The 12,993-nt window shown below is 45.1% G+C and overlaps 1 protein-coding gene across 1 annotated transcript in view; it reads right to left on the reverse strand.

The window, feature by feature from the left end:
* Positions 1 to 3,731: 3,731 nt before the first annotated feature.
* The window catches only part of LOC134355327 (tubulin alpha-8 chain-like), a 71,785-nt gene continuing 62,523 nt past the window's right edge, over positions 3,732 to 12,993 (reverse strand). The window contains exons 4-5 of the mRNA XM_063065090.1: positions 6,123 to 6,803; positions 3,732 to 4,163 (exon numbers count right to left, since the gene is read on the reverse strand). Coding sequence (XP_062921160.1) covers positions 3,870 to 4,163; positions 6,123 to 6,803 — 975 coding nt within the window. The 3' untranslated portion in view covers positions 3,732 to 3,869. The remainder of the gene's footprint in view (positions 4,164 to 6,122; positions 6,804 to 12,993) is intronic.

The raw sequence follows: 12,993 nt of genomic DNA on the forward strand, positions 1-12,993 counted from the left end.
TAGTGCTCTAACAGGTATCCAACAGCCTTACAGGGGCTGGTGATCATGATTGTAAACTTCCCATAGTTCCAGTACAAGTGAAGTCTGAGAAGAATAACAAGACAGTGGTTACTTATGCTTTCCTAGACCAAGGAAATACAGCAGTGTTCTGCAAAGTGGGCTTCATGAACAAGTTCCACCTCACAGGAAAAAAGGACACATACTCTCTTAAGCACCATGGGTCAAGAGAAGATTGTGAGTAGCTACATGGTTTCAGGATTGGAAGTAGCTGGCTTAGATGGTGAAAACTATTGTGAACTACATACCATCTATATACAGGGAACTATGCTTGCCCATAAAGGTAACAGATCTCCAGGGATGGTCTCACCTGAAACATGTCCATTTGCCAGAGATTGATACAGAAACTGAGCTGTTGATAGGGATAAATATGCCTAAAGCATTGGAGTTGTTGCGAGTGATTCACAGTGTTTCTGATGGGCCCTACGCAATCAGAACAACGTTGGGTTGGACTGTGAATGGACCGCTGAAGAGAGACCATGATGTTGGGAAAAACTGTGCTCAGCCAGTTAACAGTGTCTCAGTTTTGAACTTGGATGAGCTTTGGCAGCACCAGTTCAAGGCAGACTTCCCTGAATACAGTCAGGATGAACAGCCTGGTTTGTCGAGAGAAAGATCACAAGTTCATGGAGCTAGTTATGAATTCTACATATTGGTGGATGGCCACTACCAAATTAGTTTACCTTTGAGAAAGAAAGAGGTCAACATGCCAAATAATAGGAAGATTGCAGAACAGTGTGCGCTAAATCTAAGGAAGAGGTTTAAGAAGGATTTGTCATTTCACACTGATTTGACGAACGATGTCATCTCCAAATGTTATGCTAAAAGAGTGCCAGTGGAGGGAACACAGTGATGGGCAAGTCTGGTATATTCCACATCATAGTGTTTATCACCCCAGAAAAGGGAAACTTCGTGTTGTGTTTGACTGTGGAGTGACTTTTCAGGGAATATCACTTAATGCTCAGCTTTTACAGGGACCATATCTTACTAGCTCACTGATTGGAGTCAGAACCAGATTCAGAAAAGAACCAGTGGTGATCATGGTGGATACTGAATCAATCTTTCATCAGGTTACCAGCAGAAGATGCAATTCTGCTGAGGTTTCTCTGGTTCCAATCTGCGCCTTGTAAGGCACGAAAATGCCCGACACAGGCCTCTCATGGTCTGAGTCGACGTTGCCTCCCCCTTGATGTTCCCTCCCCTTCTCTGGTGGCCTTATGGTGACCTCGGCCAACATATGGTGAACTTTAGAATGGTGGTCCTCTCTTTGGAGCAATTTTGTCATTGAGCTGTGCCAACTTCACTCTTAGGAAACGTGCAGAAGACAATGAGAACATTTCAGCTACAAGACAGGGTATAAGGTTTTGCATTGCTTCTATGTTGATGACTGCCTGGTGTCAGTGTCCTCTGAGGAAGCAGCGATCTTCTATCATGATCTTATATACATTTGTGCTAAAGGCAGCTTTCAACTCACAAAGTAGATAAGCAACATAGTGTGCTAGCTGTGATACCAGAAGTGCAAAGAGCAAAGGAGTTGAAGGATTTAGATTTAGATTTAGATCAAGACCTTCCTTTGGTGGAGAGAGTACTGGTTGTGCAATGGTGCATTCAGTCTGATACCTCCAAGTTTAAGATCACAATCCCAGATAGACCATCACCAGAAGGGGGATCCTCTCCACAGATAGTTCCATCTATGATCTTTTAGGAATCTTGAGTCCAATGGTGCTGTCAGCTGAGATCCTACAAGATTTATTTAAGAGAAGGCTTTGCCAGGATGATACTATACCAACATTAGCTGCTCATGAATGGACGAGCTAGCTGGAAGAACTCTGTCAGTTGGAAGACTTCAAGGTTGTTAGATGTTTGAAACCCCTTGATTTTGGAGAATTTGCTGCTGCACAGTTACACCTCTTTACAGGTGCAAGTGAAGATGACTATGGAGCAGTGGCCACCTATTGTTGTACAACACTTATTCTCAGGTGCATAGTGCTTTTATCATGAGAAAACCTAGGGTAGTTCCATTGAAGTCAGTTTCCATCCCTTGTATGCTCACTGCTGCTACGATAGGAAGCCATATGGATATATTGTGGAGGAAGGAGTTGCACATGCAGCTTCATGACTCAGTGCATTGGACTGATAGTACTTCTGCTCATAGTTGATGACACAGCACCGTGAAACTCATGGATCATGAGAAGAGTCATTCAAGTCTTTCCAGACAGAAGGTGATTTGTGCAACAGGTGTGCATCAAGACCAAGAACCGGACAGGCCTATAACCAAGATCGGTCTTCTACAGGAAGCAGAGGTTTGAGGAGTTACAGCTCTAGAATCTTCATGAGAGTGGTGGTAAAGATCATTCTGTACTTGACGAAGTGCCGGAAACCTCCGGTCTAGATGATTGTTACATGACTTGTCTGGGAGAAGAAAGAAGAAAGAGGACATTCGTATAAATGTTAAGATGTTTGTCCTTGAAGATTTTATGTCTCCTATTTTAGTAGTATGTAGTTGTATCTATTTTCTGTCCATATTTTGTGGCATCTTTGTTTTGGTAATCTGTCCCTTGGTTTGGGGTGCAGTAGAAGCAAATGAGTGTAGTTTCGTTTTCATACTTGGGAGTTCATTAGTTGTTAGCCAGAGGGAGTGAGCCACGTAGAATGATATCTTTTGTTGACTACTTAATTACGCTAAGTTTACTAATTAGAACACTTAGTTGCACTGATTTGAATGCTAAGATCACTAGTTTAGCTTCATTAGCTTTTTATTGTTACAACATCGTTTGTCTTTACTGATTTCACAATAAAGGATTTTTTGACTTGGAAATTTGTTATTTGGAAGTGCATCATACAGTGTCGATTGCCTTGGCTTAGTCTCTCAGTAGTGTTGGGTTGTTTTCAAGTAACCCCTACATTACCATTTTGAGAGGTCTAGAATATAAAAGCAATGATGTAATGCTGAGGTTCTAGAAGACTTCACTTTAAGTCTATCAGATTGCACTTGGAGTTTTGTGGGCTGTTTTGGGCCCCTCATTTGAGAAAGGATGTGCTGGTATCGGAGACTGTCGAGAGAAGATGCATGAGATTTATCCCAGGAATGAAAGGGTTAATGAATGAAGAGCAATTGATGGTCCTAGTCCTGTACTCACTGGAGTTTAGAAGAATGAAGGGGGTATTTCATCGAAACCTGTCGAATATTGAAAGGCCAGAAAGAGTGGATGTGGAGAGGATGTTTTCAATAGTCGGGGAGCCTAGGACTAGACAGCACAGCCCCAGAATAGACTGATGTCCCTTTAAAACAGAGATGAGGAGGCATTTCTTAGGCCAGGGAGTGGTAAGTCTGTGGAATTCATTGCCACAGACGGCTGTGAAGGCCAAGTCATTGGGAATATTTAAAGCAAGCAGAGGTTGATAGGTTCTTGATTAGGCAATAAGACCATAATACAATGGAGCAGGTTCAGGCCATTCAGCCCATTGAGTCTTCTCCATTCTTACCTGGCTGATTTATTATCCCTCTCAATCCTATTCTTCTGCCTTCTCCTCGTAGCCTTGATGCCTTCACTAACAAAATACCTGTCAACCTGAGTAAGGGCATCAAAGGTTACTGGGGGAAGGCAGAAGAATGAGAGGGATAATAAATCAGCCAAAATGGGATGGTAGAGCAGACTCGAAGGGCTGAATGTCCTAATTGTGCTCCTATGTCTTATGGTCTTAAAACAGCAACAATCTTAAAATTTATTCATTGCAGTTTACATGTTGCACAGGGTAACTTGTACAGTATATGTATTGATATTGATATGTATACGGCCAGAATGTGCCTTTCAGTATTCTTCTCCGTCATCTTCCTCTGGCAAGGTGTCTGCCCCCACTTCTTCATAGTCTTTCTCCAGCGTAGCCAAATCTTCCCTTGCCTCTGCAAACTCTCCCTCTTCCATGCCCTCACCCACAAACCAATGGACAAATGCACGCTTGGTGTACATCAAGTCAAACTTGTGGTCCAGGCGCGCCCAGGCTTCAGCTATGGATGTCATGTTGCTCAGCATGCAGACGGCTCGCTGGACCTTGGCCAGGTCACCCCCTGGTACCACAGTGGGAGGCTTGTAATTGATCCCAACCTGACAATCAGAGGAGCAGAAGCCATTTTAGGACTTCTTGTACACTGTGTTTCGTAGGATTGCTTTATATTTACATTTATTTGTGTTTTTTCCCTTCCCCATCCCTTTTCTTCTATTCCCCACTCTGGCCCCTTACCTCTTCTCCCCACCTGCCTATCATTTACCCCTGTGCCCTTCCTCCTTCCCTTTCTCCCATGATCCACTCCCTTCTTCTCCAGCCCTTTACCTTTCCCACCCACTTGGTTTCACTATCACATTCTAACTTGTCCTCCTTTCCCTCCTTCCACATTTTTATTCTGGAGTCTTCCCTTTTCCTTTCCAGTCCTGAGGAAAGATCTCAGCCAATTATTCATTTTCATTGATGCTGCCTGGCCTGCCGAGTTCCTCCAGCATTTTGTGTGTGTTGCTCTAGATTTCCAGGATCTGCAGAATCTCCTGTGTTTGTGTTTTTTATGGTGTTCTTTATGGTTATTGTGTGTTTCTTTTATGCTGCATCAGATCTGGACCAACAAGCATTTCATTCTCCTTTATACTTGTATACTGCAGAATAACAATAAACAATCTTGAATCTTTAGTTGTTGATAATCAGAACCAGAATCAGGTTTTTTTTTAAATCACTGACCTGTTTATGTCATGAAATTTGTTTTGTGGCAGCAGTACAGTGCAATTACTATAAGTTACAACCAGGAATATAAGAATACATAAAATTATAAATATTTCTTATTGTAATTTATAATTTTTTAAACTTATGTAATGCAATGTACTACTGCTGCAAAACAACAAATTTCACGACATACTGTATGCTCTGATGTGCATGTCAGTGACAAGCCCAGAAGTCACTTTCCTTCCCCAGCTGCCCTCGTGACCTCTCGCCTGGTGAGAAAGACCGGAAGTCTTTCCTAAAATGCAAACTTGTGTTTTGATGGTATTTGACTTCAGGAGAACTTGCACCACTCACACCCCTCTTTAATACCTTGGAACACTCAGACTGTGCCTTCTTTGTCAACTGCAAGAACTACCAACCTCCAGGGAGTGTACATCACATAAACCCCTCGTGGTCTCAGAAAACATCCTACACAGTCAAAGCTAACACTTCTACTTTCCGAGGAGACCTTTGTGCCGACCTTGTACGAGCAATCAAACCCTTCCCTCGCACACAGTCCCTCACTTTTCCTCTTTCTCTCCTTTTGAAGGTATTCAGAGAATTGTTAGTATGGAACTGTTGTAAAATGTATTGACTGGAAAACTTGAGTTGCTCTTATCTGAGGGAAGTTGAAGGGATATTTTGGTTCTGCTTCATAAGATCACAAGACATAGGAGCAGATTATGGCCATTTGGACCAGAGTCTGCTCTTCCATTCATTCATGCCTGATTTATTATCCCTCTCAACCCCATTCTTCTGCCTTCTCCTTGCAACCAACAACTTATCAATCTCCCTTTAAATATACCCAATGACATGGCCTCCACAGATTCACCACCCTCTGGCTAAAGAAATTCCTCCTCATCTCTGTTCCAAAGGGAAGGCCTTCTATTTTGAGGCTGTGGCTTCTGGTCCTAGACTCTCACACTATAGGAAACATCCTCTCCACATGTACTCAAACTAGGCCTTTCAACATTCAATAGGTTCCAATGAGATTTCCCTCCTCCTTCTTCTAAATTCTACATGTACAGGCCCAGAGCCATCAAACACTCATATGTTAACCTTTTATTCCTGGAAATATTCTCGTGAAACTCCTCTGGACCCTCTCCATTACTTGCACATCCTTTCTTAGATAAGGAGCACAAATACTCCAAGTGTGATCTGTCCAGTGCCTTATAAAGCCTCAGTATCACATTACATTTGCCATCCTTACCACCAGCTCAACCTGCAAGTTAACCTTTAGGAAATTGAGTTAACCTTCATTGGGAATGAGATACATGGGCTGTGGATAAGAGGAGAGGTGTTTTGATAACTCTCACCTTGAACCCAGTAGGGCACCAGTCCACAAACTGAATCGTCCGCTTGTTCTTAATGGTGGCGATGGCGGCATTGACGTCCTTGGGCACCACGTCACCCCGGTAGAGCATGCAGCATGCCATATACTTTCCGTGGCGAGGGTCACACTTCACCATCTGGTTGGCAGGCTCGAAGCAGGCGTTGGTGATCTCGGCCACGGACAGCTGCTCATGGTAGGCCTTTTCCACAGAGATAATGGGCGCGTAGGTGACCAGTGGGAAGTGGATGCGTGGGTAGGGGACCAGGTTCGTCTGGAACTCTGTCAGGTCGATGTTCAAAGCCCCGTTGAAGCGCAGTGAGGCAGTGATGGAGGACACTATCTGGCCAATCAGACGATTGAGATTGATGTATGTGGGACAATCTATGTCGAGGTTTCTACAGCAGATGTCATAAATGGCTTCGTTGTCCACCATGAAGGCACAGTCAGAGTGCTCCAAGGTAGTGTGAGTGGTGAGAATGGAGTTGTAGGGCTCCACCACGGCTGTGGAGATCTGTGGAGCTGGGTAGATTGCAAACTCCAGCTTGGATTTCTTCCCATAATTGACAGATAGACGCTCCATCAACAGGGAGGTGAAGCCGGATCCCGTACCTCCACCAAAGCTGTGGAATATCAGGAAGCCTTGGAGACCCATGCATTGGTCTGACTGAAAAAGACAAAGGATAAGCACAAAGGGGTCTGCTGATGCTGGAAATCCAGAGCAACACACACAAAATGCTGGAGGAATTCAACAGGTCAGGCATCATCTATGGAAATGAATAACAATAAGCGTTTCAGGTGAGACCCTTCATCAGGACTGGAAAGGATGGGAGCAGTAGCCAGGTGAGGGGGAAAGTGGGTGGGTGGGGGGGGTGAAGTAAGAAGCTGTGAAGGGATAGGTAGGAGAGGTAAAGGGCTGAAGAAGGAGGAATTTGATAGGAGAGGATAGTGGGCAATGGAAGCAAGACAAGAAGGAGGGGAACCAGTGGGAGTTGATGAGTGGGTAAGGAGAATGGAAAAAGAAAGAAGGGGGATGAGGTGAAATTACCAGGTTAGTGAAATCAATGTTCATGCATCAGGTTGGAGGCTGCCCAGATGGGATATGAGGTGTTGCTCCTCCAATCTGAAAGGAGGTTTATTTTGGCAGTAGAAGAGGCCATGGATTGACATGTGACAATGGGAATGCGAAGCCAGAATAAGAAGATGGGGAAAGGAGGAGTACAAGCTGGCAGGTGATGGTGAGACCAGGTGAGGGAGAAGGTGGGATGAATTAAGAAGCTGGGAGGGAATAGGTGGAAGAGGCAAACAGCAGTCTGAGAATAAACAGCCAATCCTCCCTCCTTGGGGAGAAAACAACAAAAGAAATTCTTCAGATGCTGGAAATCTGGAGCAGCACACAAAATGCTGGAGGAACTAAGCAGGTCAGGCAGCATCTACGGAGGGGAAGCCTCTAACCTCACTGCATGAACCAATTTCGCTAACTTACAGTAATTTCTCTCCCTTTCTCCTTCACTCTTCAATTCTCCATTCTGACTCCCGTTACCCCTTCTCTTTTCCTATCCTGCCCATCACCTCCCCCTTCTCCCCTTCCTTCTATGGTCCACTCTCCTCTCCTATCAGATTCCTTCTTCTCTCAGCCCATTACCTCTTCCACATATCATTTCCCAGCTTCTTACTTCATTTCCTGTTCCCCTACTCACCCACCTTCCCCCTTACCCGACTTCATTTCCTGGGATGTTGACTGTTTTTCCCCTCTATAGATGCTGCTTCCAGCATTTTGTATGTGTTACTCTGGATTTCCAACATTTGCAGAATCTGTTGTGTTTTCTGAAAGGAATTGTCAATGTTATGGGTCAAGGATTTGTATAGCGACAGATAGTGGAAAAGGGAAGGGTAAGACTGCATCAGGCTGGTGATAGGTTGCCCAGGGAGGGGTGAAGGATGGGCAGCAGTGTGGAGGAAAGGGGTTAAGCTTGAGGACTGGGGAATGGGAGAATCGTGGGGACAGCATGATAAAAAAAACAGAATGGATCTATCTTCTTTGTACTAACAATCGATCATGTCATCAATGAGGAACTGGTTGTATAGATGCTAATTGTTGAGAGGCAATGTGATTAACAGATTACAAAAATAGAAAATCTGCAGATGCTGGAAATCAGTGGGCCTTGGCCCGAAACTTCAACTACACTTTTTTCCCATAGATGCTGCCTGGCCTGCTGAGTTCCTGCAGCATTTTGTTTGGTACTCTGGGGAATGAGGAACTGATTGTACAAACAAGAGAAAATTTACAGATGCTGGAAATCCTAGGATGCTGGAGGAACTAAGCAGGTCAGGTAAGAAGTCACACACATCAAAGTTGCTGGTGAAGGCAGCAGGCCAGGTGGCATCTCTAAGAAGAGGTACAGTTGACGTTTCGGGCCGAGACCCTTCGTCAGGACTAACTGAAAGAAGAGCTACTAAGAGATTTGAAAGTGGGAGGGGGAGGGGGAGATCCAAAATGATAGGAGAAGACAGGAGGGCGAGGGACGGAGCCAAGAGCTGGACAGGTAATTGGCAAAGGGGATATGAGAGGATCATGGGACAGGAGGTCCGGGGAGAGAGACGGGGGGGGGGAGCCCAGAGGATGGGCAGGGGGTATAGTCAGAGGGACAGAGGGAGAAAAAGGAGAGAGAGAAAGAATGTGTGTATATAAATAAATAATGGATGAGGTACGAGGGAGAAGTGGGGCATTAGCGGAAGTTTGAGAAGTCAATGTTCATGCCATCAGGTTGGAGGCTACCCAGACGGAATATAAGGTGTTGTTCCTCCAACGTGAATGTGGCTTCATCTTTACAGTAGAGGAGACCGTGGATAGACATATCAGAATGGGAATAGGACGTGGAATTAAAATGTGTGGCCACTGGGAGATCCTGCTTTCTCTGGCGGACAGAGCGTAGGTGTTTCGGGCCGAAACCCTTCGGCAGGGCCTATGCTAATGTTGTGTAAATTGCAGAAACCGTATCAGGAGACTGTCTGACCTAGTATGATTAGATTTACTGTATAAATTGGAACAATAATCTTGCGTTGGCGGAGTCCCTGTGAATTCACGAAGTAAAGGTGGTAACCAGCTTCGAGGTCTTTGCCTACTTTGTGTTTGATCGGTACTAAATTCTCTAACAGAATCTGGTGACAAGGATGGGATCCCAATGAACCCATCTGAAAGACCTGCTTATTGTCAAGATCAGACCAGGGTAGCCACCCATGAGACTTGCTTGAAAGATCGAGGTCAAGACCAGGGTGGGGGGTGGAGCTGCCACGTACCGGCCGGTGACCATCCCTGAGTTTGGACTCAGAATAAGATAGGGTTTGGAAGCTCTGATTAAAAGACTATGAAAACAAAGGCTATTAAAGGATGGTATTAAAACAAAGGCAGTTAAGACCTCGAGATTAGAACCTGCCCCATTGGCCAATAGAAAAGGGTAAAGGGATTATACAGAGTATAAGATTATATGTTTTTGAGTGTACATCTCTGTATGTTTTAAGTGTTTACGTCCTTTGTAGACAGCAATTAACAGGTAGGTAAAATGGGTAACCGGAACAGTAAACCCCAGAAAGAAAATTGGAGAAGCAATTATGGATCAACACCGAACGCCAGGATGTGGCCTGCTGGACCCCTGACGACAGCGCACATGAACAAGAACACCAGAAAGAAGATAGAAAAATATTAGGAAGATGAGACAGCTCTTAGGTTGGTTCTCCTGGGGTCACCCGTGGACAAGGTTTGGCTGGAAATGGGAGATAGCGGGTACTCTATAACTTTTTCTTGGGATCTCTGTGGGTGGAGAGGTGTGGGTTGGCCTCAGGGCAGATCCTCTGATCTAAAGAAGATTCCGTATTGGCGAAATGAAACAAAAGCTGGGGACCAGCGATCCCAATTGGGATATAGAGTATATGATGTGGTGTTTTGACATATGGGGAGAGGTGGGTAAGCAACACCAGCCTCTGAAGGTTAAACCTAAAAAAGAGGAAGAACAAATTACACAAAAGGCCCAGGCAACTCTCCCCCCAACTCACTTCCACATCAGAATTCTCGGCTCCAACAGCCTCAGGCACTGGACTGTATGTTCAAATAGCACCACCTTCCCGTTGTCTGGAACTTCTGGATGATATAGAAATAGCTGATGGGGAGCTCCAGCATCGTGACTGTCCACAGCAGCAACAGCAGAGGGAACTGGTGGTTCCTGTGGGGTGTGGGGATTGGGACATCACGACCCAGGGACTGAGGGGAGAACCATTCACAGACCAGGTCAAGTGACAGACCTGTGACAAGTTCACAAACATACGGGGCACATGGGGGCCAAACTGAGGAGTGGTTGGTGAATAGTTCAGACTCTCTGCTCCAGGCTGCTCACAAAATAGTAGGGAATGTCCCAATACTCAAACCCTGGACCCTGGCTGAGGTATGCAACATGATTAGTGAAACCCCAGTCCACTACGCAAACCAGTAGCCTTCTATAGTTGGTTGGACCAGACTTGCCAAATGTTTAATCCATTACCTGGAGATGTCCAGGCATTGTTTAAGGAGACTATGGGATTTCCTGGCCAGGAGTTAGAACAGGATTTCCCAATGCACCCCAGGGACCACGAGGGTACTGGGCCCCACCACCAGGGAATGGTGATGGGAGTCCTACTGATGGAATGAATGCTTGGCTGAACAGAGCAAAAGACGCCATTCTCGCAGGAGCCAGGCAACACAGTGACTTTGGAGAAGTAACTAGATGTCAGCAAAAGAAGGGGGAGACTACTACTGATTTTTTTGCCCAGTTTGAAGGTACTTGGGAGTCTAGTGCAGGAATCCCCCCACTGGGAAACGACCCACTGGCAGTGCAAGCATTTATTAATTAGCACATTCTTTTAAATTCACCAATCTGGAATGGCAAAACAAAAATTGGGAGGATGTCATTAATGAGGATTTGGATAGGAGTGGACTATTTAAAAATCACAGAGAAAAGGAACAGTGTGTGCAACAAAAGCGAGGTGAGTTGAGAGAGAGGCCAAGTGTAGAAACGAGAGACAGGATGTATGCAGGCGGTGTGGAAGGAAAGGTCATTGGGCTAAGGAGTGCTGAAGCAGATGGAGTGAAAAGGGAAGAGACCCTGATAAAGACAAAAGAGGGGAATTAGGAGAAGCCTCCTTTACCATGCACAAACCCTTTAATCGTAACCCCTTTAACCAAGAATGGGGGGGCCACGAAGGGTGGGCAATACAGGCAGCAATTATCAGGCTTTGAAGAAACCTCATGTTAGACACAGATAATAGAAGAATACGAGTCCTGATCGATTCCTGTGCTACAGAATCACCCGTGCACCCTTCCGTGGTATTACCTTAAGACTGTAGGAATAGTAATAGTTCCTATCAAAGAACCCCCTGTCCAAGCCTGTTGAAATAAAGACCGGGAATAATTTGATCGATGAAACATTTGTTGTAGCTGAGAATTTACCTGTTAATTTGCTTGGATGCCATTATTCATTGTACCTCTGAAGGATTGTATCTTGAAATTCCCGAAAACAGACTGCCTGAACTCCGCTATAAGAAACTGAGGACCCAGCTACTCTCTATAGCTAGTATTTTGAGGGAAATTCCTGGGAAAATTGGCTATGGCAGCAAATTGAAGCTGACATTAAAGCAGGGGGATTTCTGGATGCTGTAATTGAAACTTGTAAACTAGTAACTGAACTACATTGTACTGCGGCCTTCCGGGATCCAGATCCCAATGACGATTATAGAAACCAAGCAAATCAACATGAAAGCAAGAGGGGGCTAATATTCTTATCGGGTAGGGTAATTTTTGGCCCTGAGGGATTAGCAGCTGAGGTTCAGTTCAAAAGAAAACAGGAGGAATTCTTCCTCAGGGGCACACATTCACTGCCCCATGTCTGATTAGCAGTGAAATCCCCTTTTAAGCCTAAGGATTTGGGAACTATGGTGAGGCGGGTGTTGGAATGCAGAACACCACCTAACCAGAGAGGGGTGACTTACTATGGACCAGATACAGGGGTAATCACAGTAACTGCGTTATGTGCCAACTGTGAATTCCACAGACAGAGAACTCCTCCTGTACTCCAATTGAGTGATCCACAAGGTATTCACAGGGTGGATCTTGTATCGTGGACACAACATAGAGTTATGTTGGACTAGTGAAATCTGTAGCTCCCCATCAGGTGACTCTTAAACGAAACACCCAACTACCCTCCATCAAGCAATAGTGCCCATCTCCAGGGACTGTCAGCGGTTTTGAACCAGTCATAGGGACGCTATTGCAACAAGGGATTCTGCGACTAGCTCAAAGCCCTTCCGGACACAAATATGACATTGGCCTTTATCCCTTCGGAGTCCTGTTGGTATATGGTGATTGAACTGTGCTCTGCCTTTTTTCTCTATACCACTGTGTGAGGTCAGTCAGTGTCTGCTTTTGTATATAATGGACAGCATTATACGTGGACAAGACTACCGCAGGGCTGTACAGAAAGCCCAGCTGTCTACACAGCCACTAACCGGGATGATCTAGTAAATTTACTACTGCCCAGAGGCAGCATGGTTTTACAATATGCAGATGAGTTATTGTTGCCTCACAGACACTGACTGATTGTAGAGAAGAGTCTGTGACGTTGTTGAATCGTTTGGCCGCCAGAGGACATAGAGCCTCCCTGTTAAAATTATAACTCTGCCAGCCTATAGGAACATATCTGGGTGTGTACTGCAGAAGGGAACCCACCATTCGAGGCTGCAGCTTGTGACTGCCATTGTGCAGGCTCCCAGACCTGCAGCAAAAAAAAAATCAGATGGTGGTGGCTTTCCTGGGAATGACGAATTACTGC

This window comes from Mobula hypostoma, chromosome 13 (genome assembly GCF_963921235.1).
Source record: "Mobula hypostoma chromosome 13, sMobHyp1.1, whole genome shotgun sequence".
Classification (NCBI taxonomy): Eukaryota; Metazoa; Chordata; class Chondrichthyes; order Myliobatiformes; family Myliobatidae; genus Mobula; species Mobula hypostoma.